The following is a 27,016-nucleotide window of genomic DNA, read 5'->3' as shown; positions in this document are numbered from 1 at the left end:
CTGCTGGTACTAACCCAAACCCTTACCTTAATCTTGATCACCTGTAGACAAAAACGGCTGGTACCAACCCAAACCCTTACCTTGGTCAGGCTCGGACAGGGACCCATCAGATGCAGGGCGACATCAAATGGAAATCAACCGTGATGGGATAGTGCGCTGTTAGCAATGATGTCACACATTAGTTGGGTTTGATGTGGCACATCTCATGTGGTTTTTTAAAGATATGATCGGTCGTTGCCCCAACCACAGATAAAACGTGTCAATAATTTTCTCGGGTATTTCAACTTTAACGACTTGACATCTGTTTTGACTCACCAAAGGAACATTATTATAAGAGAAGAAAATGTTCCCCTGAACTGTTTTTGTATTTTGTTTTATCAGATCTAAAGTACCGGTGTAACATAAAATGTAGTAATGGTGTTGGTACGGTAGTATCGGCTGTCGTTATTGCTGCGTCGTTTTTAATGTCTCACTTTGTTCATAAACTTCAAAGTAAATTTCTGTTGTCTAACAATTAACATAGCTCTAAATTAGCTGCGTCATACTTCAGAGATTTCAATATTACTTTTACGACACCTCGAGCTGCCATTTATCTGTCTGACGTCACCAACTAGCTCGGTTGTCTACCCTGCCTTTGTTCTCGCCGGTTAAGGCCCCTTCTCCTGAGAGGTCAACTACAGTCGGCCTTCACGACCTAGGCCCTCAGGATGTGTGTTGATGTTGTTAAATGCTAGAGTTTAGATTAACGTCGTCTGTGTCAAAGATCAGCCAATGTGTTCAATTTTCGCCACTTGAAACGAATGTAAAACACCATAACAATAGTGTGCTTTGAAATGCATAAAAAAAAAGAATAAAGCAAACTTGCGTTCTTTAATAAAATGTGTGGTCTTTCATGAGCCTTTGCATATTTTAGTCACAAGAACTTTTATTAAGAAAGGAAGATTTCTTTTTTTTTGTATTTTGAGTTCATTTTAAAGTTTATTATTACAGTTTTAAAATTTTATTTCGCCAAAATTGAATTTCTTTTGACTTCCGATTTTATTAAGGCTATAGATAGTCAAACAAATAAATACTCTCTGCCTGACCATTCCAGTTGACTTCATGAGAAGTTGAGGTCAGTTTTTAAAAACATTTGAATTGATAAAACAATTCTAAACGTCTTTTCAACGGCTTATATTCGATACAAAAAAAATATAAAAATTAGTATAATCGACGAGTTCCAAAGCGGCTATAATTTTTATAATGTAACTATCATTAATCGCTTGCCATATTTTTAAAAAGATTTGTTCACAAATTGACCATGATTGCATAGACTTTTAGACTTTTCTAGACTATTGGTCTTGATAGGGACTGAAGCTACAAGACTGTAAACCTCTTCTTTAAGGTCTAGACGAAATACTGAAAACTTGACGAAACAGAGCACCATAAGCGGACGTAATGAAATCATCAGACCGTCTTTAGCTAATGTAGAAATGTCGTTGGGTTCAAACAAAATTAGGCGCTGAAAATTGGACTAGTGCTGTGCTCTGTTAGGCCAGAGCGTCGGCAATTAGTCAAAAATATTCTTAGTGGTCTCCATATAGCTGTCATCTTCTATAGCGTCGCTACCATTATCTTATTTCTATGTCGTGGCTACCATCATCTGATTTGTATGTCGTCGCTACCATCATCTAATTCCTAATTCTAATCATACCATCATCAAATCTCTAATTCGTCTCTAACATTATCAAATTTGATTTCCTAAGAAAAAAAAATAATAACCAATTAATTTCTTAAAATCGTATAATTTTCTCATCAGTTTCAATTAATTAACAACAGTTTATTCTTTACACATAATAAGAATGTTTCTTTTAGACTTCAAATAAATATGTATGAGTTTTTAATGTTTACTAGACGACACAGTTTCCCTTTGGAAAATGGTCTCTCGGCTGTAAAAACAATACAAATAAATACCTTAATACGCCCATCCCAGCCCTTTAGTTCTCTTTGCCCCCCCCCCCCCCCAACACACCCCTCTAGTTCACTTTGCCCCTTCTGCCTTTCTTCACACACCCCAAACATCTGCCCTTTTTCCTCGGGTCATTCATAAAAATGTAGGACGTCCCCGGGTGAGTGTGTGTGTGTGGGGGGGGGGGGGGGGTAGATAATAAAGCAATCACGTTTAGTGTTAATTCAAGACATGAAATCAAAAATGTTCATATCAAAATTAAAAAACCAATTAAATTCAATTCAACAAAACATCATGCCAAAACTGTTTTATTGCCATTTTTATATTTGAATATGTCGCTTAGTTGTATTATTATCTTTGAACTAAATTTTGGCTTATACATGTTTGGTAAAAAATATTTGTTTTACATCTAAGTACACTTTTTAAAGTTGTACCCATATTTTCTGATCTGGCGTTACCAACAAATAAATAAATTTTCAAACTCGTAAGCATTGGTCAATTTTAGTAATATAATCATGGTGTTGATGCTCGCCTCTATATAGGTTTATCACGTGATGCGGCAAAATGCTAAGTCACCAAATCAAGTCAGCGACCTGACGGGACATGTGTGGCTAATCAAGTGGACACTCTCATAATTTATTCATGTTGTCCCGCCCCCCCCCCCCCCGGGGAGGCGCTCACGTGACTTGAAACAATAGACAGTATTTTCACTGGCCGCTCATGCAAGTCTAAGACCTAAGGGGGGGGGGGGGCGCTTAATTAATTAGTTCTAGAAATAATAGTTCTACCCTAATGTATAACCAGTGACTAGATGTAACCGTTTGGAACAATTACTTGTGAAAAGTTTTTTGTTGACAACATCTGTTCGAGGCTAATTTTTAACTCAATTTTGACCCACTTTCTAGATACACGTGTCTCCACACAAAAAAACAACAACGCTATGTTATTAACTTTTAACCTAATCCGATAATTAATCAATCATTTAAATCAACGGAAAAGGATTTCTATTAAACCACCAGATGGGACTAAGTGAGTTGGATTCTTTTCAACAAGGGGCAGACAACTGTTTGCTACAGATCGTGTTTTTAGGCAAGTGTTTTTAATGATTGTGGTCTCGGCTTAATTAAATTTTAACTAATTAAAATATTAAAACGTTGTACTCATTGTTTTTAAAACTTACCGTATCGGCCTACTCTTGTTTCTTTACATTATCTAAATAGTAGAGAATAAAACAAGAATAAAACGTTTGTAATAACAAACTTTTGAAAGCACCGGGGAAACAAAATTATAGATTTTTATATTCTCGTATAGTGAGTATAGAGGAAGTATTGTAAGCGTGCACAAAAATCACATGAAATTTTGACAATTTTCATCGTTTTACACCTCAGCGCTTCATCATATACGGAGTATCGGGGACTTATTTTAATCGGGCAAAAATTAAAAAAACTGGACTTTGCAATTCTGTCCGTGTGGATGTCAGTGTGTACCGTTACAGCTAGGTTGATGAAATCTAATATATAAGTATTACATCAAATCTTTACTTTTATGTCAGCTGTTCAGCGATTTCCTGTTACCGGAAGTGGAAATTATTCTACTTTTAATTTTTCAAAAGCCTATAACTCAGTTTGTTAGAATAAATAAATTCCATACTTTTGAAAAAGAACTAATTCTCTGTTTTCTGACAAATTTTTAGTCATTTCCGGTGATGGGAAGTATAACTTTACAACATTTCTGATTTTTCAAGAAAAGCATATGAATTCATTTTTAACTTGATTCCTCTGTCTTTCTTTTTTTAAAATACTAATCTTCCTAACTATTATGTACGAAATTCTATTCTGTTTTAAATAATCAAGCATTTGAAATTTGAATTTTTTTTTGAACTCCTATATAGGCCTACCAATTACACTGGGGTTGCCATACCCATTAGTGTTTTCTAAAAAATATTCGAGAAAGTTAAGGGGAGATCACTCCCACTTTATTTAAAATAGTGGTCGTTCATGGAAATATGTGCACATTATAACGAAGAATAGGTTTACTATAGAAAGAAAGTCTGTTTTATTTCATTGTCTACAGTGTGTTTTAAAAACTTATTAGAATCTATTATAATATGTGTGCTCTTGTTGTTCCAAAAACTTAAAGCGACAACAGAAAAGATTTATTTTCAAAGCATAAACTGAAATGATTAAAGCAACAATTTCTTTAAACTAAGCCTACTGAAACAACTATTGAAACAATTTTCATGTTTTGGTGTGAATGATGCCCCTAACGCCCGGGGCGTCTTTTAAATATTTATCTGGCCAATCTCATCACTCCCCACTTTCAAGCGCCCATACAGACATAAATATTAAACAAAAGGCTCATATCCCCAGGCTTTTGTTTTCAACTACAAGAACATCCGAATATTTTCCTCAGTCGCTACATGAGAGCTACCGGGTGTAGCCGTAAAAAATGCGAGAAGTAGCCAGTAAATCCCATCACCATTCTAGCGAAAAATGAGATTTTAGCACCGCTAGCTGGAGATCATATCTCAGTCACCTCCACAAGACTAAACAAACAGCGGTGGCTATCGGGGGTGGTCGGCCATAGCAGGGTGACAATACCGCACTTCTGTCCCTTGACACCGGTTACGTCCCCTGCGACTTCCGGCTCGCTTAGTGAACCCAGATCTACTCGAGTTACTTGTGGTGCTTCGTCTGCACTACTGTCTTTCATTCGCTCGATCCCCTCTCCTTTCTGTCCGTCCGTCCGTCCGTCCGTCCGTCCGTCCGTCCGTCGGTCTGTCTGTCTGTCTGTCTGTCTGTCTGTCTGTCTGTCTGTCTGTCTGTCTGTCTGTCTGTCTGTCTGTCTGTCTGTCTGTCTGTCTGTCTGTCTGTCTGTCTGTCTGTCTGTCTGTCTGTCTGTCTGTCTGTCTGTCTGTCTGTCTGTCTGTCTGTCTGTCTGTCTGTCTGTCTGTCTGTCTGTCTGTCTGTCTGTCTGTCTGTCTGTCTGTCTGTCTGTCTGTCTGTCTGTCTGTCTGTCTGTCTGTCTGTCTGTCTGTCTGTCTGTCTGTCTGTCTGTCTGTCTGTCTGTCTGTCTGTCTGTCTGTCTGTCTGTCTGTCTGTCTGTCTGTCTGTCTGTCTGTCTGTCTGTCTGTCTGTCTGTCTGCCTGCCTGTGAATCTGTCTGTGTGTCTGTGTGTCTGTGTGTCTGTGTGTCTGTCTGTCTATCTGTTTGTCTGTCTGTTTGTCTGTTTGTCTGTCTGTCTGTCTGCGCTGAGATTAACTGAAATCATCATCAACCGTCCTTGACGCCTCTGAAAAGACAAGAAATAAATCCAGGCTACTGTGTCTAGGTCTCAGCCGCCATTGAGGAGTGCCTGACACTTTGACCTGCATGACGTGTAGACTGACACGTCCAACAGAAGAGCTGATAGAGAAAATAATCAATGGAGTTATCTGTGTCTTGGGTGGTAAGGTTCTCTCTCTCTCTCTCTCTCTCTCTCTATCTCTCTCTCTCTCTCCCTCTCCCTCTCTGTATAAATGAAATTATATCTGTATGTATCTGTCCTTTCTGCATACACTTCCATTGCGGCACGGTGGCAGACGACGTTCGATGATTGAACCTAACTAGGACAGGGCGCCCCTGCTATGGTGTTACCAGTGGCGCCCCTGCTATGGTGTTACCAGTGGCGCCCCTGCTATGGTGTTACCAGTGGCGCCCCTGCTATGGTGTTACCAGTGGCGCCCCCCCCTATGGTGTTACCAGTGGCGCCCCCCCTATGGTGTTACCAGTGGCGCCCCCGCTATGGTGTTACCAGTGGCGCCCCCCCCTATGGTGTAACCAGTGGCGCCCCTGCTATGGTGTTACTAGTGGCTCCCGACAGCGCACCAAGAAGAAGCTGACACATCGGGCGGCTGTCGAGGTGTGTTCTACCTCACTATTACGATATGATGCGTCATGGCGGTAGTATGGACAAAAAACTATGATTCATTAAAGAAATGTCTAAAAATATTACTTCAGCCTTTCTCCCGATATTGCAGCAACGCGCGGGATGGGTACGCAAGTTATCGTTTATTTAGGCTCCACACACCTCCAGAAAACATGTTTTAATTAATAAACTTCACGAAAACTAAGTTTCATCACACTGTGCACAACAGTATCCACCAAACACCACAACATCCACCATACACCACACTGTGCACAACAGTATCCACCAAACACCACAACATCCACCCATACACCACACTGTAAACAACAGTATCCACCAAAACACCACAACATCCACCATACACCACACTGTACACAACAGCATCCACCAAACACCACAACATCCACCATACACCACACTGTACACAACAGCATCCACCAAACACCACAACATCCACCATACACCACACTGTACACAACAGCATCCACCAAACACCACAACATCCACCCATACACCACACTGTAAGTTACAAATACCACCACCTCCACCACACCACACTGATTCTGTACACGATCTTATTGTACACTGATATTAAATAAACCAAACTAACTACACCATGATCTGTACACCTTATTTTGTAGACCAAGATTTGTACACCAAGATTTGTACACCAAGATTTGTACACCTTATTTTGTACACCAAGATTTGTACACCAAGATTTGTACACCAAGACCAAGTACAGCCAACTAAGACTGGAATTTGTTCTATCCTTACCTAACTGTTTTGAAGGGTTGACCACCTCTATTTGTAGCGTTGCATAATATAGTAGCCTGTTGGTTAATTGATTGACTAATTGCTTATTGATTTTAATAAGGTTCATCCCCCCCTCCCCCGGCTAGGGGCCATGCCTATAGGGTACACTCATAAACGGAACACATCAAATTTTCATCAGATCGCTCAACCGGGTAGGAAAATTCTAGAAATTTCATCTCCGCTGCTAAATGTGCTGGGGAAATATCTGGGTGGTGGGGAGAGTATCTGGGTGGTGGGGGAGGAGTATCTGGGTGGTGGGGGAATATCTGGGTGGTTGGGGAATATCTGGGTGGTGGGGGAATATCTGGGTGGTGGGGGAATATCTGGGTGGTGGGGGAATATCTGGGTGGTGGGGGAATATCTGGGTGGTGGGGGAATATCTGGGTGGTGGGGGAATATCTGGGTGGTGGGGGAATATCTGGGTGGTGGGGGAATATCTGGGTGGTGGGGGAATATCTGGGTGGTGGGGGAATATCTGGGTGGTGGGGGAATATCTGGGTGGTGGGGGAATATCTGGGTGGTGGGGGAATATCTGGGTGGTGGGGGAATATCTGGGTGGTGGGGGATAATCTGGGTGGTGGGGAGGGGGAATATCTGGGTGGTGGGGGAGGAGTATCTGGGTGGTGGGGGAATATCTGGGTGGTTGGGGAATATCTGGGTGGTGGGGAGGGGGAATATCTGGGTGGTGGTGGAGGGGGAATAGGTCCTGGCGAGACTGTAATTATCCTGTCATATAGTGACCTATAGACCGAAACAGATACAGTGTGACATATATATATATAATGTGACGTCTAGAGGTGTTTAGTGTGACGTCTAGAGGTGTTTAGTGTGACGTCTAGAGGTGTTTAGCGTGACGTCTAGAGGTGTTATGTGTGACGTCTAGACATACATAATGACACACAGACAGTTACAGACTGACAACCTGCACTATATCCAGCTACAAACAAAGAGATTCAGTGACATCCCGCCAACGGGTTGCCGGGCTGCACGGGTTGATAAAAAACTGCTTGTGTGGAGCTCTGATTTACAGCTTCTTTCACTGGTTTTATTTTCCTGCAATGCGAAATTTTTTGGCGCTTTTTTCATAATTAAATTGTATTGATCCTATCTTCATCCCTAGTAGAGTTTAATCATTACCTACGTTAACATCCATCCCCTCCCCCAACACACACACTTTTCAAATCTTCCTCTAATCAAGGAATACCCCAAGCATTTTCAGTTCATTTTCTAATTAATTAATTCCTACCTGTCTTTTATCGTGCCCTTCTCGTCCCTGCATCTACCTCCCTCGCCCCTGCCCGTCCCTTCCCCCACCCCCTCCCCATGGGTTTCCACCATACCACCATGTTGAGAGTTTCTATGGATCTCTCTAAAAATCTAGTAACACGAAATGTCATTTATTACACGAAATTTGTTACACATAGCTCCTTATTTCCCAGGTATTATCGTAGACTCATCAGAGAGTGACGTCATCAAAATGCTGGAGCAGGTGATCCACCTGTACAACACCAGAGACCCGCTCAGTGCCAGACTACACCTGCAGGCGTCTTGGTTCAAGACAAGCATGGACAACAACTGTGATCTAATTAAAGCAAGTAGGTGCACACAGTTAGACCACTTGTACACATTACCGTTTAACCTAGTACCGGTACAATCAACGATTGTGATTGTATCAATCAACCTAGTACAAGCAAAGATTGTGATTGTATTAGACTGGTACAAGCAAAGATTGTGATTGTATCAATCAACCTGGTTCTAGTGCCCACATCCACCAGGTGTGCTGATGTATATGGTGCTCGACTCTACCAACATCAGAGTTCTGTTGAGTTCAATGTACCGTGACCATGTATTGGCAGAACTAATCAATGATCACAAGACCGAATCAATAGAAACAGAAAAGACAATTGCGTTCTTTCATTTATTTCTTACCATTGTTCGATTTACAATACATTTATAAAATAAATAGTAAAAAGTATATGAAAATAGGAACTTTATTATTTTAAATATGTTTGCAATAAATATGCGCCAATGCAGGCATCTTCAAAATGGTTTAACGTACACGCTTCTCTTTATAGTTTAACTTATGTGCTTTTCCCGTCCAGCCTTTGGTTTCTAACCCTGTGTTTTGTGTGGGTCAGTGTTTCTTTCAGACATTTTTCTCCGGGGATGCACTTGAAATTTTCGGGGAGGGGGTGAGGGGCGGACAACAATTTCCGAGGGGGGGGGGGGAACTGTCAAAAGTATATATTTTCTATATAAATTCCATTTCGTCCTTGGGGGGGGGGGATGCCTGGAAGAAACTCTGGTGAGGGTTTCTTTCAGTGTTTGTTGTGCTTTATGGCGCCATTTGTTTTAGATTATGTCCATGTCATGGATCAATTCGCGCATGAGCTGACTCAGCCCTTTTATTTCCCAACAGTATGCAAACGTCTAGACCAGGGCGTGGTCCTGCTGCTGGGGTCGTCGACGTCCCGCACCTACAACATCATCCAGTCGTACAGCCACGCCCTGCAGGTCCCCTACATCGTGTACTCACAGACCATCAACAACGAGAACGATGGCTACGATTACGACATCAGCCTCAGTCCAGGCTACGTCAACGCCGTAGCTGACGTCATCAAGTTTTTCAACTGGCATAAAGTCTACTACGTCTTTGATTCAGATGACGGTATGTGGCATGGGCTTGACATCATGACTTATCTGCATGACATCATGACTTATCTGCATAACATCACGACTTATCTGCATGACATATCTACATGACATCTACATGACAGACACACTTCAGTGCAGGTAGCCGAATAATTTAAATTGTGGGTAGCTCCATATCTTGTGGTGTGGGTAGGGCAAGCTTGAGGTGTGGGTAGGGCAAGCGTATGGTGTGTGTAGGCGACTAATAAAGAACTCCAATTGGCGTTGATTTTCACACGATATTCTGAACTGGAAAAAAACTAAAGCCATTCATCCATTCATCCAATCATCCAATTATCCATTCATCCACCCGATCCAGTATGGGAACGAGGTCACCGACTGTTGGATAATCTCCCCACTTTTGTCACTACTTGTTGGATTACCCCGGGAAAACAGAGCCACATTTTTAGACGCTGACGATCAGGCTGACACGGAGACCTTTTTTTTTATCGATCCCAGGTTCGATAATTGAATTCCGATGACACGAAACAGATGTAAATAAAAACTAGCATCCTAAAATCTATAAATAAATAAAAACGAAATAACAAATTATCGGTCCCTGCTCTTGAAAACATTACTCCGAAACATTTTTGAACAGATTGAAAACCCGAAATAGCTATTTTTATGCAGTGAATTTAAACAGTAGAATTCGCCTAAAGTGTTGAACGTGGCAAAGATTGAAAAAAATGTTGGAAGTCTTAAGTCAGTTTGCTGTTAAAATAGTTGTTTTTAATCAGTTTACAAATAATTTCAATCTTCATAGATTCACTTGGCAACAAGTGTTAAAGTTTTTACATCATGCATGTCTCCGTGTTAGCCAAATATATATGTTGTCCCAGGTATATTATCTTGTCTCTCTTGTTACCCTAACGTCATGTTATCTCATGTCACCCTGTTGTCATGTTCTCCCATGTTGCCCTAATGTCATCCCATGTTACACTAATGTCATGTCATCCCATGTTACACTAATGTCATTTTGTCCCATGTTACCCTAATGTCATGTTGTCCCATGTTACCCTAATGTCATGTTGTCCCATTTTACCCTAATGTCATCCCATGTTACCCTAATGTCATGTTGTCCCATGTTACCCTAATGTCATGTTGTCCCATGTTACCCTTATGTCATGTTGTATGATGTTAACCTAATGTCATCCCATGTTACCCTAATGTCATCCCATGTTACCCTAATGTCATGTTGTCCCATGTTAGCCTAATGTCATGTTGTCTGATGTTACCCTAATGTCATGTTGTCCCAAGTTACCCTAATGTCATGTTGTCCCATGTTACCCTAATGTCATGTTGTCCCATGTTACCCTAATGTCATGTTGTCCCAAGTTACCTTAATGTCATGTTGCCCCATGTTACCCTAATGTCATGTTGCCCCCAGCCCTATGGGAGCTACAACGCCTCCACGACTCCTTCAGACGACCAGAGAAGGGAATCGTGATCGACGCCAGACGTGTACGGAACCTGACGTCTGCCCACGACTTCCTCCGGCAACTGGACCGGTTCTCCAGCCCGGCTAGCACCAAGAGGATCGTGCTCAACCTCTCGACCCGGGAGGCGTTTCAGGCCATCCTCAACCAGGTAAACTGGGCCATCTTAAACCAGGTAAACTGGGCCATCCTTAAACAGGTAAACTGGGCCATCCTAAACCAGGTAAACTGGGCCATCCTTATCAGGTAAACTGGGCCACCATTAACAAGGTAAACTGGGCCACCCTTAACCAGGTAAACTGGGCCATCCTTAACCAGGTAAACTGGGCCATCCTTATCAGGTAAACTGGGCCATCCTTAACCAGGTAAACTGGGCCATCCTAAACCAGGTAAACTGGGCCATCCTTAACCAGGTAAACTGGGCCATCCTTATCAGGTAAACTGGGCCATCCTTAACCAGGTAAACTGGGCCATCCTAAACCAGGTAAACTGGGCCATTCCCAACCAGGTAAATTGGGCCATTCCCAACCAGGTAAACTGGGCCATCCTTATCAGGTAAACTGGGCCACCATTAACAAGGTAAACTGGGCCATCCTTAACCAGGTAAACTGGGCCAATCTGAACCTATTTATTTAATGTCTGAGTCTTGACGTGAAGCCAGCTGGTGTTAGGGGTAAGATTGAACAAAGGTCAATTAAACGAAAGTATTTTCCAATAAGCACTGCTTTGCCACATATAAGTGCCGGCACACTATGTCCTCTATTGACCACATTTCGACCTCTGACCCTAACTTATCAGCGGACTAAAGCTAGACCCGTCCATGGACTCCTGGCAGACGACTATAAACTTGACGTGCAGACTATTGGAATCTGGGCGAGACTACGAGCCCAAATTAGCGGGAGAATGGAGGTTTTGGATTCAACAAAATTTGTGGCGGCTCATGTCCAAAGTCAACTCCCTCGCAAGCTGGGGTTATGGGCTGTCGTTAGATGGGAGGTGACTGACATGGTCTGATTGGTCTGGCTGGAGACATAACCAGGGCAAAGTAGATGACCACACGACTGTACTGACTGACCACACGACTGTACTGACCACACGACTGTACTGACTGACCACACGACTGTACTGACTGACCACACGACTGTACTGACCACACGACTGTACTGACTGACCACACGACTGTACTGACTGACCACACGACTGTACTGACCACACGACTGTACTGACTGACCACACGACTGTACTGACTGACCACACGACTGTACTGACTGACCACACGACTGTACTGACTGACCACACGACTGTACTGACCACACGACTGTACTGACTGACCACACGACTGTACTGACTGACCACACGACTGTACTGACTGACCACACGACTGTACTGACTGACCACACGACTGTACTGACTGACCACACGACTGTACTGACTGACCACACGACTGTACTGACTGACCACACGACTGTACTGACTGACCACACGACTTTACTGACCACACCACTGTACTGACCACACGACTGTACTGACTGACCACACGACTGTACTGACCACACAACTGTACTGACCACACGACTGTACTGACTGACCACACGACTGTACTGACCACACGACTGTACTGACCACACGACTGTACTGACTGACCACACGACTGTACTGACCACACAACTGTACTGACTGACCACACGACTGTACTGACTGACCACACGACTGTACTGACCACACGACTGTACTGACCACACGACTGTACTGACTGACCACACGACTGTACTGACTGACCACACGACTGTACTGACTGACCACACGACTGTACTGACTGACCACACGACTGTACTGACTGACCACACGACTGTACTGACCACACGACTGTACTGACTGACCACACGACTGTACTGACCACACGACTGTACTGACTGACCACACGACTGTACTGACTGACCACACGACTGTACTGACTGACCACACGACTGTACTGACTGACCACACGACTGTACTGACTGACCACACGACTGTACTGACCACACGACTGTACTGACCACACGACTGTACTGGCTGACCACATGACTGTACTGACTGACCACACAACTGTACTGACTGACCACACGACTGTACTGACTGACCACACAACTGTACTGACCACACGACTGTACTGACCACACGACTGTACTGACCACACGACTGTACTGACTGACCACACGACTGTACTGACTGACCACACGACTGTACTGACCACACGACTGTACTGACCACACGACTGTACTGGCTGACCACATGACTGTACTGACTGACCACACAACTGTACTGACTGACCACACGACTGTACTGACTGACCACACGACTGTACTGACCACACGACTGTACTGACTGACCACACGACTCTAATGACTACACGACTGTACTGACTGACCACACGACTGTACTGACTGACCACACGACTGTACTGACCACACAACTGTACTGACCACACGACTGTACTGACCACACGACTGTACTGACTGACCACACGACTGTACTGACTGACCACACAACTGTACTGACTGACCACACGACTGTACTGACCACACGACTGCACTGACTGACCACACAACTGTACTGACTGACCACACAACTGTACTGACTGACCACACGACTGTACTGACTGACCACACGACTGTACTGACCACACGACTGTACTGACCACACGACTGTACTGACCACACGACTGTACTGACCACACGACTGTACTGACAAAACGACTGTAGTGACCACACGACTGTACTGACTGACCACACGACTGTACTGACTGACCACACGACTGTACTGACTGACCACACGACTGTACTGACCACACGACTGTACTGACTGACCACACGACTGTACTGACTGACCACACGACTGTACTGACTGACCACACGACTGTACTGACCACACGACTGTACTGACTGACCACACGACTGTACTGACCACACGACTGTACTGACTGACCACACGACTGTACTGACCACACGACTGTACTGATTGACCACACGACTGTACTGACTGACCACACGACTGTACTGACCACACGACTGTACTGACTGACCACACGACTGTACTGACTGACCACACGACTGTACTGACCACACGACTGTAGTGACCACACGACTGTACTGACCACTCGACTGTACTGACCACACGACTGTACTGACTGACCACACGACTGTACTGACTGACCACACAACTGTACTGACTGACCACACGACTGTACTGACCACACGACTGTAGTGACCACACGACTGTACTGACCACTCGACTGTACTGACCACTCGACTGTACTGACCACACGACTGTACTGACTGACCACACGACTGTACTGACTGACCACACGACTGTACTGACTGACCACACGACTGTACTGACCACACGACTGTACTGACCACACGACTGTACTGACTGACCACACGACTGTACTGACTGACCACACGACTGTACTGACTGACCACACGACTGTACTGACCACACGACTGTACTGACCACACGACTGTACTGACTGACCACACGACTGTACTGACTGACCACACGACTGTACTGACTGACCACACGACTGTACTGACCACTCGACTGTACTGACCACACGACTGTACTGACTGACCACACAACTGTACTGACTGACCACAAGACTGTACTGACTGACCACACGACTGTACTGACCACACGACTGTACTGACCACACGACTGTACTGACCACACGACTGTACTGACTGACCACACGACTGTACTGACTGACCACACAACTGTACTGACTGACCACACGACTGTACTGACCACACGACTGTACTGACTGACCACACGACTGTACTGCCTGACCACACGACTGTACTGACCACACGACTGTACTGACTGACCAAACAACTGTACTGACTGATCACACGACTGTACTGACTGACCACACGACTGTACTGACTGACCAAACAACTGTACTGACTGATCACACGACTGTACTGACTGACCACACGACTGTACTGACTGACCACACGACTGTACTGACTGACCACACGACTGTACTGACTGATCACACAACTGTACTGACTGACCACACGACTGTACTGACTGACCACACGACTGTACTGACTGACCACACGACTGTACTGACTGACCACACGACTGTAGTGACTGACCACACGACTGTACTGACTGACCACACGACTGTACTTACCACACGACTGTACTGACCACACGACTGTACTGACCACACGACTGTACTGACCACACGACTGTACCGACCACACGACTGTACTGACTGACCACACGACTGTACTGACCACACAACTGTACTGACCACACGACTGTACTGACTGACCACACGACTGTACTGCCTGATCACACAACTGTACTGACTGACCACACGACTGTACTGACCACACGACTGTACTGACTAACCACACGACTGTACTGACTGACCACACGACTGTACTGACCACACGACTTTACTGACTGACCACACGACTGTACTGACTGACCACACGACTGTACTGACCACACGACTGTACTGCCTGATCACACAACTGTACTGACTGACCACACGACTGTACTGACTGACCACACGACTGTACTGACTGACCACACGACTGTACTGACTGACCACACGACTGTACTGACCACACGACTGTACTGACCACACGACTGTACTGCCTGATCACACAACTGTACTGACTGACCACACGACTGTACTGACTGACCACACAACTGTACTGACTGACCACAAGACTGTAGTGACCACACGACTGTACTGACCACACGACTGTACTGACTGACCACACGACTGTACTGACTGACCACACGACTGTACTGACTGACCACACGACTGTACTGACTGACCACACGACTGTACTGACTGACCACAAGCAATTGCCTGCTGAAATAGAGATGGGAGACATTAAGTTGTCTGACCGCAGCCAAGTTAAATCCTAGTACAAGACTGACCGCTCTGATCCATCATGTCTTGTGGGGAGCTATGGGGTGTATGGGAGGGGTGGGGAGGATGGGTTGTGGGGTAATCGATGCACAAAACAAGTCAAACTTTTATTTTTAAAACTTCGTTTCTTTTTGTTTTATCTAATGTTACACACCAACCCTCATTTGACCAACCCTCCCATGTTATCCATCAACCGTCTTCTCCACCAACCCTTTCATATTATCAACCAACTCTCCCATATTATCCACCAACACTCTCATATTATCCACCAATCCTCTCATGTTATCCACCAACCCTCCCATCTTATATTTTGTATATTTTTGCCCCCCAGATCGTGGACGTCGGGATGAACCGTGAGAACTACCACTACCTGTTGTCTGGGCCAGTAAGTAGACACACCTCCACACCACACCACACCACACCTCCACACCACACCTCCACATCTCCACACCACACCACACCTCCACACCTCCACACCACACAACACCACACCTCCACACCAACCACAACTCCACATCATACCTCCACACCATACCACACCACACCTTCACACCATACCACACCCCCACACCACACCCCACCGCAACACCATACCACACCTCCACACCACACCTCCGCACCACGCCTTCACACCACACCACACCTCCACACCACACCACACCCCCACACCACACCCCACCGCAACACCATACCACACCTCCACACCACACCTCCGCACCACGCCTTCACACCACACCACACCTCCACACCACACCACACCTCCACATCTCCACACCACACATCCACACCCCACCACACGACACCTCCACGTCACACACCACCACACCTCCACACAACACCACATCTCATCACACCTCCACACCACCATACCACACCTCCACATCACTTCTTCACGCCATACCACACCTCCACACCATACCTCCACACTGCACACTATCCCACCTCCACACCACACTTCCACACCACACCAGTACTCCACACCACAGCTCCACATCACACCACACCACACCACACCTCCACACCACACCTCCACATCATACCTTCACACCACACCTCCACACCACACCTAACCTCCACACCACACCTAACCTCCACACCACACCTCCAAACCTCCACACCTCCACACCACATCACACTTAACCTCCACACCACACTTGTACTCCACACCACACCACACCACACTTGTACTCCACACCACACCTCCACATCATACCTTCACACCACACCTCCAAACCACACCTAACCTCCACACCACACCTAACCTCCACACCTCCATACCTCCACACCACACCTCCATACCTCCACACCACACCTCCATACCTCCACACCACACATGTACTCCACACCACACCTCCACACCACACCTCCATACCTCCACACCACACCTCCACACCACACATGTACTCCACACCACACCTCCACATCCTATCACACCTCCACACCACACCACACCCCCACACCACCCCACAACACCTACACACCACACCACACCTCCACACCACATCCTCACGCACGACATTCCCACACAACATACCCCTACCAATCACCCCACATACCCCAACATCACACCTACAGCCAAAGCAACACTAAACACACAAATAAAACACAATTTAATGTGAACTTGGCTCATCTCATTCGATGATCGCGTCTAGCTTGTTATCTCCCCTTCTGGTTTTGAATATAGTAATCTATTGATTTGATTGGTAGCATTTCATCGTATTATCCCCCCTTAGTGTCTAACACACTAGGCCTCTGTGCCTAACACACTAGACCTCTGTGTCTAACACACTAGACCTCTGTGTCTAACACACTAGACCTCTGTGTCTAACACACTAGACCTCTGTGTCTAACACACTAGACCTCTGTGTCTAACACACTAGACCTCTGTGTCTAACACTCTAGACCTCTGTGTCTAACACACCAGACTTTTGTGTCCGGATCCTCCGTCCCACGAGCAGTCACTGATGTGACGTGTGACGTCACACAAAACCGATGCGTCTTGCTGCGGTGAATGTAAGAACGTTGGATAAAGTTGGCTTGCTCTCGTCTGCCCATTGTAAATGTGCAGCCGACAGTTTGGAGTTGAACGATTGGACGCTCTCGTTCAAATCTTTTGATGTTGCCTCAAACGTCAGAAGGACCCTCAGTCGATGACAAAGACGATGCGCACAAGAACGAAGCGCACAAAGACGGTATTGATTTGTTGGCCATCAGTAGCACAATGGATTGGTTGTGATGTTTTCAGACACTGAAAGATCACACGGTGAAGCGTTTTGTGGGTGGCTAGGCAATGACCTATTCCAGACCTGACGTTACAATAAATTAATTAACAATTTTCTTAATTAAGCTCAGCAACTTAACGACGGCTTTTAGAATCTTCGATAAAATATGCGACCTGACCCCAGAAGTATCCGACTTATCCTACTTATCCGACTTTTCCGAGACAAGATATTTTGACCTCTGAACTAATAAGTCATTCAGCGGGTCAAGGTCGTGTGTCATTGTGAAACACAACACGCTAGACATACACAGGCATGCACATGGTGTAAACTCAGTGTGTACCTCCCTATAACCCCCCCCCCCCCACCCCCCTCTCCCCAAGAATCCTCTAACCGTGATCTCCTGACAGATGAGAAAATCTCGTTCTGTGGAGCTAAACACGAAAACGCGAGAAAATGAAATCATTGTATGGACATAAAAACAAACGGCGTTTAATTTCTGCTAATTTGATGACGTAACAGTGTGTATGCAATCAAACAAAAAGCAGAATAAATGTTCTAACCCCACATTTTAAAAAGTTCCAATTTATAACGTGACATCACGACAATCTTATGAATGTACCAAGTTTTTAAACCCGTGTGTTCGTGTAGAATGTTGCCCTCCATTCCTCCCTGTAAAATCTCCTGTAAGTGGTTTATAAAGATAGTTTTGTTAAAACAATCTAATTGCTGTTCTACAAAATGTTGAATAATCAAACCGCTTGCGGGCATAGGGGAAACTAGTCATGATAGAGTTTGGCGTGACATTTAATACAAGATCAAAACATCAAAACTGCTGGCGAGTTTGTTCTTGTAAATGGTTACTGACTGGTTACTGACTGGTTACTAACTGGTTACTGACTGGTTACTAACTGGTTACTGACTGGTTACTGACTGGTTACTAACTGGTTACTGACTGGTTACTGACTGGTTACTAACTGGTTACTGACTGGTTACTGACTGGTTACATAAATTCCCGTTTGTAAGTTACCGTGTACAAGGTTATCACAATTAAAAAAAACTGAAAGTAACGATTCAAGGCAGATAATACAAACAGCATAATGTTACGATTCAAGGGAGATAATACAAACAGCTGAATGCAAAAATGTATGGGAGAGAATCCGAATAGCTAAATTTAAGAGAGATTATCCAAATATCAAAATGTAACAATTTAAGAGGGATAATCCAAATAGCTGATAGAAACAATTTAAAGAGGGCATTGAAATAATTGGAGAAAAACAATCCAAAAAGTTGAATGAGAAAATTAATTGATTTTGTTCAAGCTAAAAGCTTTACTTGAAATCATTTTTTTATATTAAACAAAGACACTCACTGAAGACACGTCCCTGTCTAAGGTCCTTGTGTCTTGAAGATGTCTCGTCATTTGTAAACACATGTCTCGTGTGTCTTGTGTGTCTTGAGCCTAGATTTTCCCTCATGTGGTTTGAAGACATGTCTTATACCTGTCATTAAAGACAGAATGACATTTTCCGTCGGTCGGCTGACCTGTCTTAGATGTTTCTGGAACCGTGTGTAGGGGCGGTGGGGGGAGGGGGGGGGGGATAGAGCCGACTCAGCTCTCGCTTTAAGCTCAGGTTTAGCTTCGATATTTCAACCTGCGTGCTCCACCCACAGCCCACCCCTACCCCACCTCCTCATAATACGGATCTGTCAGGGAGTAATCTCGATTTAATGAGGTTTTCATTTTGTTGTGACGTGTGACGTCAGAGATTTGACTCTTTATTCCCATTTCTCTAATTCTAAAATAATTATCTCAAATGTATGTTTCATAACTCGTGCTTTGAAAATGCCAGATTGGTTCGAAAAGATTTAAAAATACAATCGTTGGATAAGCACTAGAAGCCGTCAAACCATCAAATCATCACCTCGTTTAAAAAGATATTCATTCTAAATAAGTAACTCACCTCCACCCACTTCATCCCTACATCCACATACTTCACTCACACCATCACCCACACCAACATCCACAACACCATCTACATCAGCACCAACGCCAAACCCAACACCATCACTCACACCATCACCCACAACACCATCCACAACACCATCCACATCAGCACCAACACCAAACCCAACACCATCACTCACACTATCACCCACACCATCACCCACACCACCATCCACAACACCATCCACATCAGTACCAACACCAAACCCTACATAATCACACAAGTCACTATAAACCCCACACACCCAGACTAGTGCAACTATTAACCCTTACCTTCCCGATCCTAGTGTCACTATTAACCCCCACTAGTGCAAGTATTAACCCCCTAATTCCTGATCCTAGTGCGTCTATTAACCACCAAATTCCTGATTCTTTATTAACCCTTACATACCCTGGCTAGTGCCACTATTAACCCCCCACCCCACCGATAAAGTAACTTTCACGATAACCAAATCAATAACTAGTCCTTCAGTGACTGACCTCGACGGTCAGTAAAGAGTTAAAGTGGGACACCGGAAGTCTAACCGAGCCCACCCCCCGCCACAAGGATGATAAATGTGTAAAGATCATCTGTCAACGAGCTCCCGAGATGGATCCGATGGCGCTCAGGAAAATCGAAGCGGTGGATGGCACCAAATCTTTGTTGATCCAGCTGGGAGCTAACCACTTGACCACCCCGCGTCCCTCATCACCGCCCTCTCCCGGCAACAAGGGGACGTTACCCAATACTCGGGCAGGATAACTCGGCGTGGCTCAGAGTTTTATAACAGACATTTTATTCTGATTGCCTCGATAAGACGGCCTTATAACCAACATCCGACTAGATCGATAATTTGTCTTTAACTAGAGATATCATACCTCAAGGTCAGTTGATCTATACTGAAGGTCAGCTGATATACACTCAAGGTCAGCCGAGCTACACTCAAGGTCAGCCGATCTACACTCAAGGTCAGCCGATCTACACTCAAGGTCAGCTGATCTACACTCAAGGTCAGCTAATCTATACTCAAGGTCAGTTGATCTATACTGAAGGTCAGTTGATCTACACTCAAGGACAGCTGATCTACACTCAAGATCGCTAGGATAGCAAGTTTTATCGACTGATTCGCAAGTTTAAAAAATGCTGTTATACATCTGACCATTAGCAAGGCAATAATAACATATCTACCCATTACGAAGGCAATATCAACATATCTGCCCATGAGAAAGACGATGGGAAAAACTACCATTCAAACTTGAAGGCATTTATGCCACAAAATGGGAGAGACAGTTGCTGGTTAGAAGGGCAACAATGGTGGTTGGTGGCAACGGTTGGGGTGGGGTCATGGTGGCAACGGTTGGGGTGGGGTCATGGTGGCAACGGTTGGGGTGGGGTCATGGTGGTAACGGTTGGGGTGGGGTCATGGTGGTAACGGTTGGGGTGGGGTCATGGTAGCCACGGTGTTTTATTTGTTTACACCCGCACCCCTCCCCCCCTCTAAATGTATCTAATCCCCGCCTAAATCAACACGTGATCTCCCCTGTACGTTTGTGACGTGCATAATTAATACAATCATTTCCATCATTTGCAAGTCTAAAGTAATTGCTAATGTCGTTCCTCTGTATGCTAATAGATTTGTCTCTAGCGTTGTCTCTTCTGGTAATTAATTCCCTCCCCCTCACCTCAAAACACCATGTCTCTTCTACAAATCCAATCACGCACCACACACAGACACCCCACACACCCCTACCCCAACCACCCCCCACACACCTACCAATCCACCCCTACCCCCACCCCCACCCTCCACATAAACCCTACACACCCCTACCCACCCACCCCTACACCCACCCTCCACACACACCCACACAAACGCACAAACGCACACCACACACCCCACACACATGTTGCCGAAATGAAATATACAAAACGACCCGGGGTCTTTCAGGTGCATTCATGAGTAAGTCTTATGGGGGGGGGGGGGGGTTGTCTATTGGACCCATCCCTACCCCAGACATCACAAACTAGTCAGCCAGACGTCTTACTCTGTTGACGTCACACACAAGTCGGCCAGACGACCCAACATTTCAATAAAAATCTTTCTGAAGTTAGAAGTGGGCAGCAAACCTAATTTGTGTTCTCAGAAGTTTTCCAGGTTGCTTCTCCAGGTCGAGAAAAAAAGAAGAGCCCAAAAATAGAATCGTTTGCCTTGGATGTGGAGACAAATTTATTTACGTGAGTTACTGCCCTCGTTGTTTTCAAAATATAGCGAGGAACAATTTTAGAATCGGGTTTACCCAAAGTTTAAATAAAGACCAAGAAATGTCCGTCGTGATGGTTTTCCCCAAACTTAAAGTAGGTTAAACAAATATCCTCGTTGGGTAAACAATCGACTGTATCCAATTTTAAAATAACCTTCATTACTAAACAAATTTTGACATTAAAAGAAAGTTATCACGATTGAAATTTTAGAACAAAGTTATAGAACTTTAGGAGAAAGTTTCCAGTATAAAGTAATACTCTACATCAAATATTTTCACGTATTATGATGGTGCGGTAAGTGGAGGAAGTTGGTGGTCGCTGGGGGTCGTCCATAAATGACGTCACACTCGTAGGGGGGAGGGGGTGTCCGTAATTTTGTGACGGTGTGTGATGAGGGGGGGGGGGGTTCAGATGGCGCGACGTCACACTTTTGCACTATAAAAAGCAATGTTAGAAAACTAATTTTAGACGTTATTTCGCGTTTTAGAAAACTGTTTTAATAGATTGCAATAAGAATTGATTAAAATACTCTATGAAGACAGAGTTCAGACATGATTTAAGAAAAATATCGATGTTTTAAAAAAAATCAGCTGCAATTTTGAGGGGGGGGGGTTGTAGGCTGAGGTGTGACGTCTATTGGGGGGGTCTGGCTTTTTGTGACGACGTGTGACGGAGGGGAGGGGGGGGGGTAAAGAGCGTCAAAAAAAGCGTGACGTCATGTATGGATGACCCCCTGGTTGTAAATCTCCCAAACTGGACGCTAGAACAAAATAAACACGATTTGTTTTAGAAAGAGGAAAATGGCGCCACCAACAGTCTAGCTCAGTCTGACCTGAACACATCAAATTTGTCTTCCTGTGATCGGTGGGTTAAAGGTCACAGGTGACGGATAACTGTCACAGGTAGAGGTGACGGATAACTGTCACAGGTAGAGGTGACGGATAACTGTCACAGGTAGGCCTAATTGTCACAGCTGATTTTATGCATAATTGTCATAGGTAGATGGCAGAGAGAGAGGGTTACAATATTTTTATTTTACTTTTTTTTATACTATGTCAGTTATTGTTGGAAATTTTTTGATAACATCTACCTCGTCTAGCAAACTTAAGCTTTACATCTGGGTCATGTCTTATTATCATAGCTGGCCAGGTGACCAGAAAAAAGCGCAAACAGAAAAAAGCGCAAACGGAAAAAAAACGCAAACAGAAAAAAACGCACACAGAAAAAAACGCAAACAGAAAAAAGCGCAAACGGAAAAAATACACAAACAGAAAAAAGGCACACAGAAAAAAAGCGCAAACAGAAAAAAGCGCAAAAGGAAAAAAGCGCTGTATGCGCTTATTTCTGTTTGCGCTTTTTTCTGTGTGCGCTTTTTTCCGTTGCGCTTTTTGTTTTGCTCTTTTTTTCCGTTGCGCTTTTTTTCTGGGAACCAGCTGGCCAACAAAAGATTAACTCTTCTAATGGCCAAGGCTCGCTATTAAGTATCTAAACACCTCGGATGGCCCTCGGCAAGTCAGGGAAAGCGCGAGCACCCTGGCAATATTATTGTAATGAATACCTTTAGAAGCCAGGGGAGGTAACCGCCAATCTTGTATTGAAATGACTCCATTAGGCAGATAGGCATTAAAAGGTTATTCCATCATTTGTTTATCTCCCCTGCTAGTCGAGCGATCTTTCCCCCTGACGTCAGCTTGTCCTAGATTTCTGCCCAGCGACGACACGGCTAGTTGGGATGTCAATCTTGCGGTGTGTCAAGTGTGTAGTTGGGATGTCAATCTTGCGGTGTGTCAAGTGTGTAGTTGGGATGTCAATCTTGCGGTGTGTCAAGTGTGTAGTTGGGATGTCAATCTTGCGGTGTGTCAAGTGTGTATTGGGATGTCAATCTTGCGGTGTGTCAAGTGTGTAGTTGGGATGTCGATCTTGCGGTGTGTCAAGTGTGTATTGGGATGTCAATCTTGCGGTGTGTCAAGTGTGTATTGGGATGTCAATCTTGCGGTGTGTCAAGTGTGTAGTTGGGATGTCATTCTTGCGGTGTGTCAAGTGTGTATTGGGATGTCAATCTTGCGGTGTGTCAAGTGTGTATTGGGATGTCAATCTTGCGGTGTGTCAAGTGTGTAGTTGGGATGTCAATCTTGCGGTGTGTCAAGTGTGTAGTTGGGATGTCATTCTTGCGGTGTGTCAAGTGTGTATTGGGATGTCAATCTTGCGGTGTGTCAAGTGTGTAGTTGGGATGTCAATCTTGCGGTGTGTCAAGTGTGTAGTTGGGATGTCAATCTTGCGGTGTGTCAAGTGTGTATTGGGATGTCAATCTTGCGGTGTGTCAAGTGTGTAGTTGGGATGTCAATCTTGCGGTGTGTCAAGTGTGTAGTTGGGATGTCAATCTTGCGGTGTGTGATGATGCAGTTCGTACAGAGGACCTAACTGACCTATTTGAATTTGGCGGGAATTGATTGACCCATGCTCTGCGACCCATTCACTCCCCACTACCCGCCCCCACCCACCCCACACCCACACCCACACCCACCCCAAACCCACACCACACCCTCAGACGAACAGGTCACATGTCCTCAGCTGCGCCAATCAAATGACGTCAGAGCTGGGAACGCGTGACTAGAATTAAAATGTCATTTGTTGATTGGTCAGCAGAAATTTAAAATGTCAACATGTAGATCACGTGTTTGGTGACGTCATGCTTTGTTTCAGTACATCGACTCCATACTTTGTTTCAGTACATCGACTCCATACTTTGTTTCAGTACATCGACTCCATGCTTTGTTTCAGTACATCGACTCCATACTTTGTTTCAGTACAACGACTCCATACTTTGTTTCAGTACATCGACTCCATACTTTGTTTCAGTAGACTCCATACTTTGTTTCAGTACATCGACTCCATACTTTGTTTCAGTACATCGACTCCATACTTTGTTTCAGTACATCGACTCCATGCTTTATTTCAGTACATCGACTCCATGCTTTGTTTCAGTACATCGACTCCATGCTTTGTTTCAGTACATCGACTCCATACTTTGTTTCAGTACATCGACTCCATGCTTTGTTTCAGTACATCGACTCCATGCTTTGTTTCAGTACATCGACTCCATGCTTTGTTTCAGTACATCGACTCCATACTTTGTTTCAGTACATCGACTCCATACTTTGTTTCAGTACATCGACTCCATACTTTGTTTCAGTACATCGACTCCATGCTTTGTTTCAGTACATCGACTCCATACTTTGTTTCAGTACATCGACTCCATACTTTGTTTCAGTACATTGACTCCATACTTTGTTTCAGTACATCGACTCCATGCTTTGTTTCAGTACATCGACTCCATGCTTTGTTTCAGTACATCGACTCCATACTTTGTTTCAGTACATCGACTCCATGCTTTGTTTCAGTAGACTCCATACTTTGTTTCAGTACATCGACTCCATGCTTTGTTTCAGTACATCGACTCCATACTTTGTTTCAGTACATCGACTCCATGCTTTGTTTCAGTAGACTCCATACTTTGTTTCAGTACATCGACTCCATACTTTGTTTCAGTAGACTCCATACTTTGTTTCAGTACATCGACTCCATGCTTTGTTTCAGTACATCGACTCCATACTTTGTTTCAGTACATCGACTCCATACTTTGTTTCAGTACATCGACTCCATACTTTGTTTCAGTACATCGACTCCATACTTTGTTTCAGTACATCGACTCCATACTTTGTTTCAGTACATCGACTCCATACTTTGTTTCAGTACATCGACTCCATACTTTGTTTCAGTACATCGACTCCATACTTTGTTTCAGTACATCGACTCCATACTTTGTTTCAGTACATCGACTCCATACTTTGTTTCAGTACATCGACTCCATACTTTGTTTCAGTACATCGACTCCATACTTTGTTTCAGTACATCGACTCATTGCTTTGTTTCACGTAGACTCCATGCTTTGTTTCAGTAGACTCCATGCTTTGTTTCAGTACATCGACTCCATACTTTGTTTCAGTACATCGACTCCATACTTTGTTTCAGTACATCGACTCCTTGAACTTGCACTCGTTCCTGTATGGAGGCGTCAACGTCACCGGCTTCCGGCTCCCGATTGATCCGGCACAGCCCTCGCCAGTCTCCGTACGTCACGTGTGTATTTGTCATGTTCAAATCTTGTCCAAAACTTAACGCTAACCTTGTTTTTCTCCCGTTTAAATAATGTCTGACCTCTGACCCACCTGCCCTCATCACGTGATGTTGTAGATTGCCTGTCCTCATCACGTGATGTTGTAGATTGTCTGTCCTCATCACGTGATGTTGTAGATTGCCTGTCCTCATCACGTGATGTTGTAGATTGCCTGTCCTCATCACGTGATGTTGTAGATTACCTGCCCTCATCACGTGATGTTGTAGATTGCCTGTCCTCATCACGTGATGTTGTAGATTGCCTGTCTCCTGCCCCCATCACGTGATGGTGTAGATTACCTGTACTCATCACGTGATGTTGTAGATTGCCTGTCCTCATCACGTGATGTTGTAGATTACCTGTCCTCATCACGTGATGTTGTAGATTACCTGTACTCATCACGTGATGTTGTAGATTGCCTGTCCTCATCACGTGATGTTGTAGATTGCCTGCCCTCATCACGTGATGTTGTAGGTTGCCTGCCCTCATCACGTGATGTTGTAGATTGCCTGCCCTCATCACGTGATGTTGTAGATTGCCTGCCCTCATCACGTGATGTTGTAGATTGCCTGTCCCCTGTCCTCATCACGTGATGTTGTAGATTGCCTGCCCTCATCACGTGATGTTGTAGATTGCCTGCCCTCAT

General features: G+C 44.6%; 1 protein-coding gene across 1 annotated transcript in view; it reads left to right on the top strand.

Annotated features, from left to right (window-relative positions):
• LOC131937049 (glutamate receptor 2) overlaps window positions 1-27,016 on the top strand; it is a 138,545-nt gene that overhangs the window by 97,135 nt on the left and 14,394 nt on the right. Inside the window, exons 2-6 of the mRNA XM_059294236.1 lie at window positions 8,107-8,262; window positions 9,087-9,335; window positions 10,746-10,945; window positions 16,059-16,112; window positions 26,226-26,324. Of these exons, the coding sequence (XP_059150219.1) occupies window positions 8,107-8,262; window positions 9,087-9,335; window positions 10,746-10,945; window positions 16,059-16,112; window positions 26,226-26,324 (758 nt within the window). The remainder of the gene's footprint in view (window positions 1-8,106; window positions 8,263-9,086; window positions 9,336-10,745; window positions 10,946-16,058; window positions 16,113-26,225; window positions 26,325-27,016) is intronic.

The sequence above is a fragment of the Physella acuta genome, unplaced genomic scaffold (genome assembly GCF_028476545.2).
Source record: "Physella acuta isolate Inbredline_101_S28 unplaced genomic scaffold, ASM2847654v3 ptg000017l, whole genome shotgun sequence".
Classification (NCBI taxonomy): Eukaryota; Metazoa; Mollusca; class Gastropoda; family Physidae; genus Physella; species Physella acuta.
Note: the sequence above shows the minus strand (reverse complement) of the source record. Positions and strands in the feature narration are given on the sequence as shown.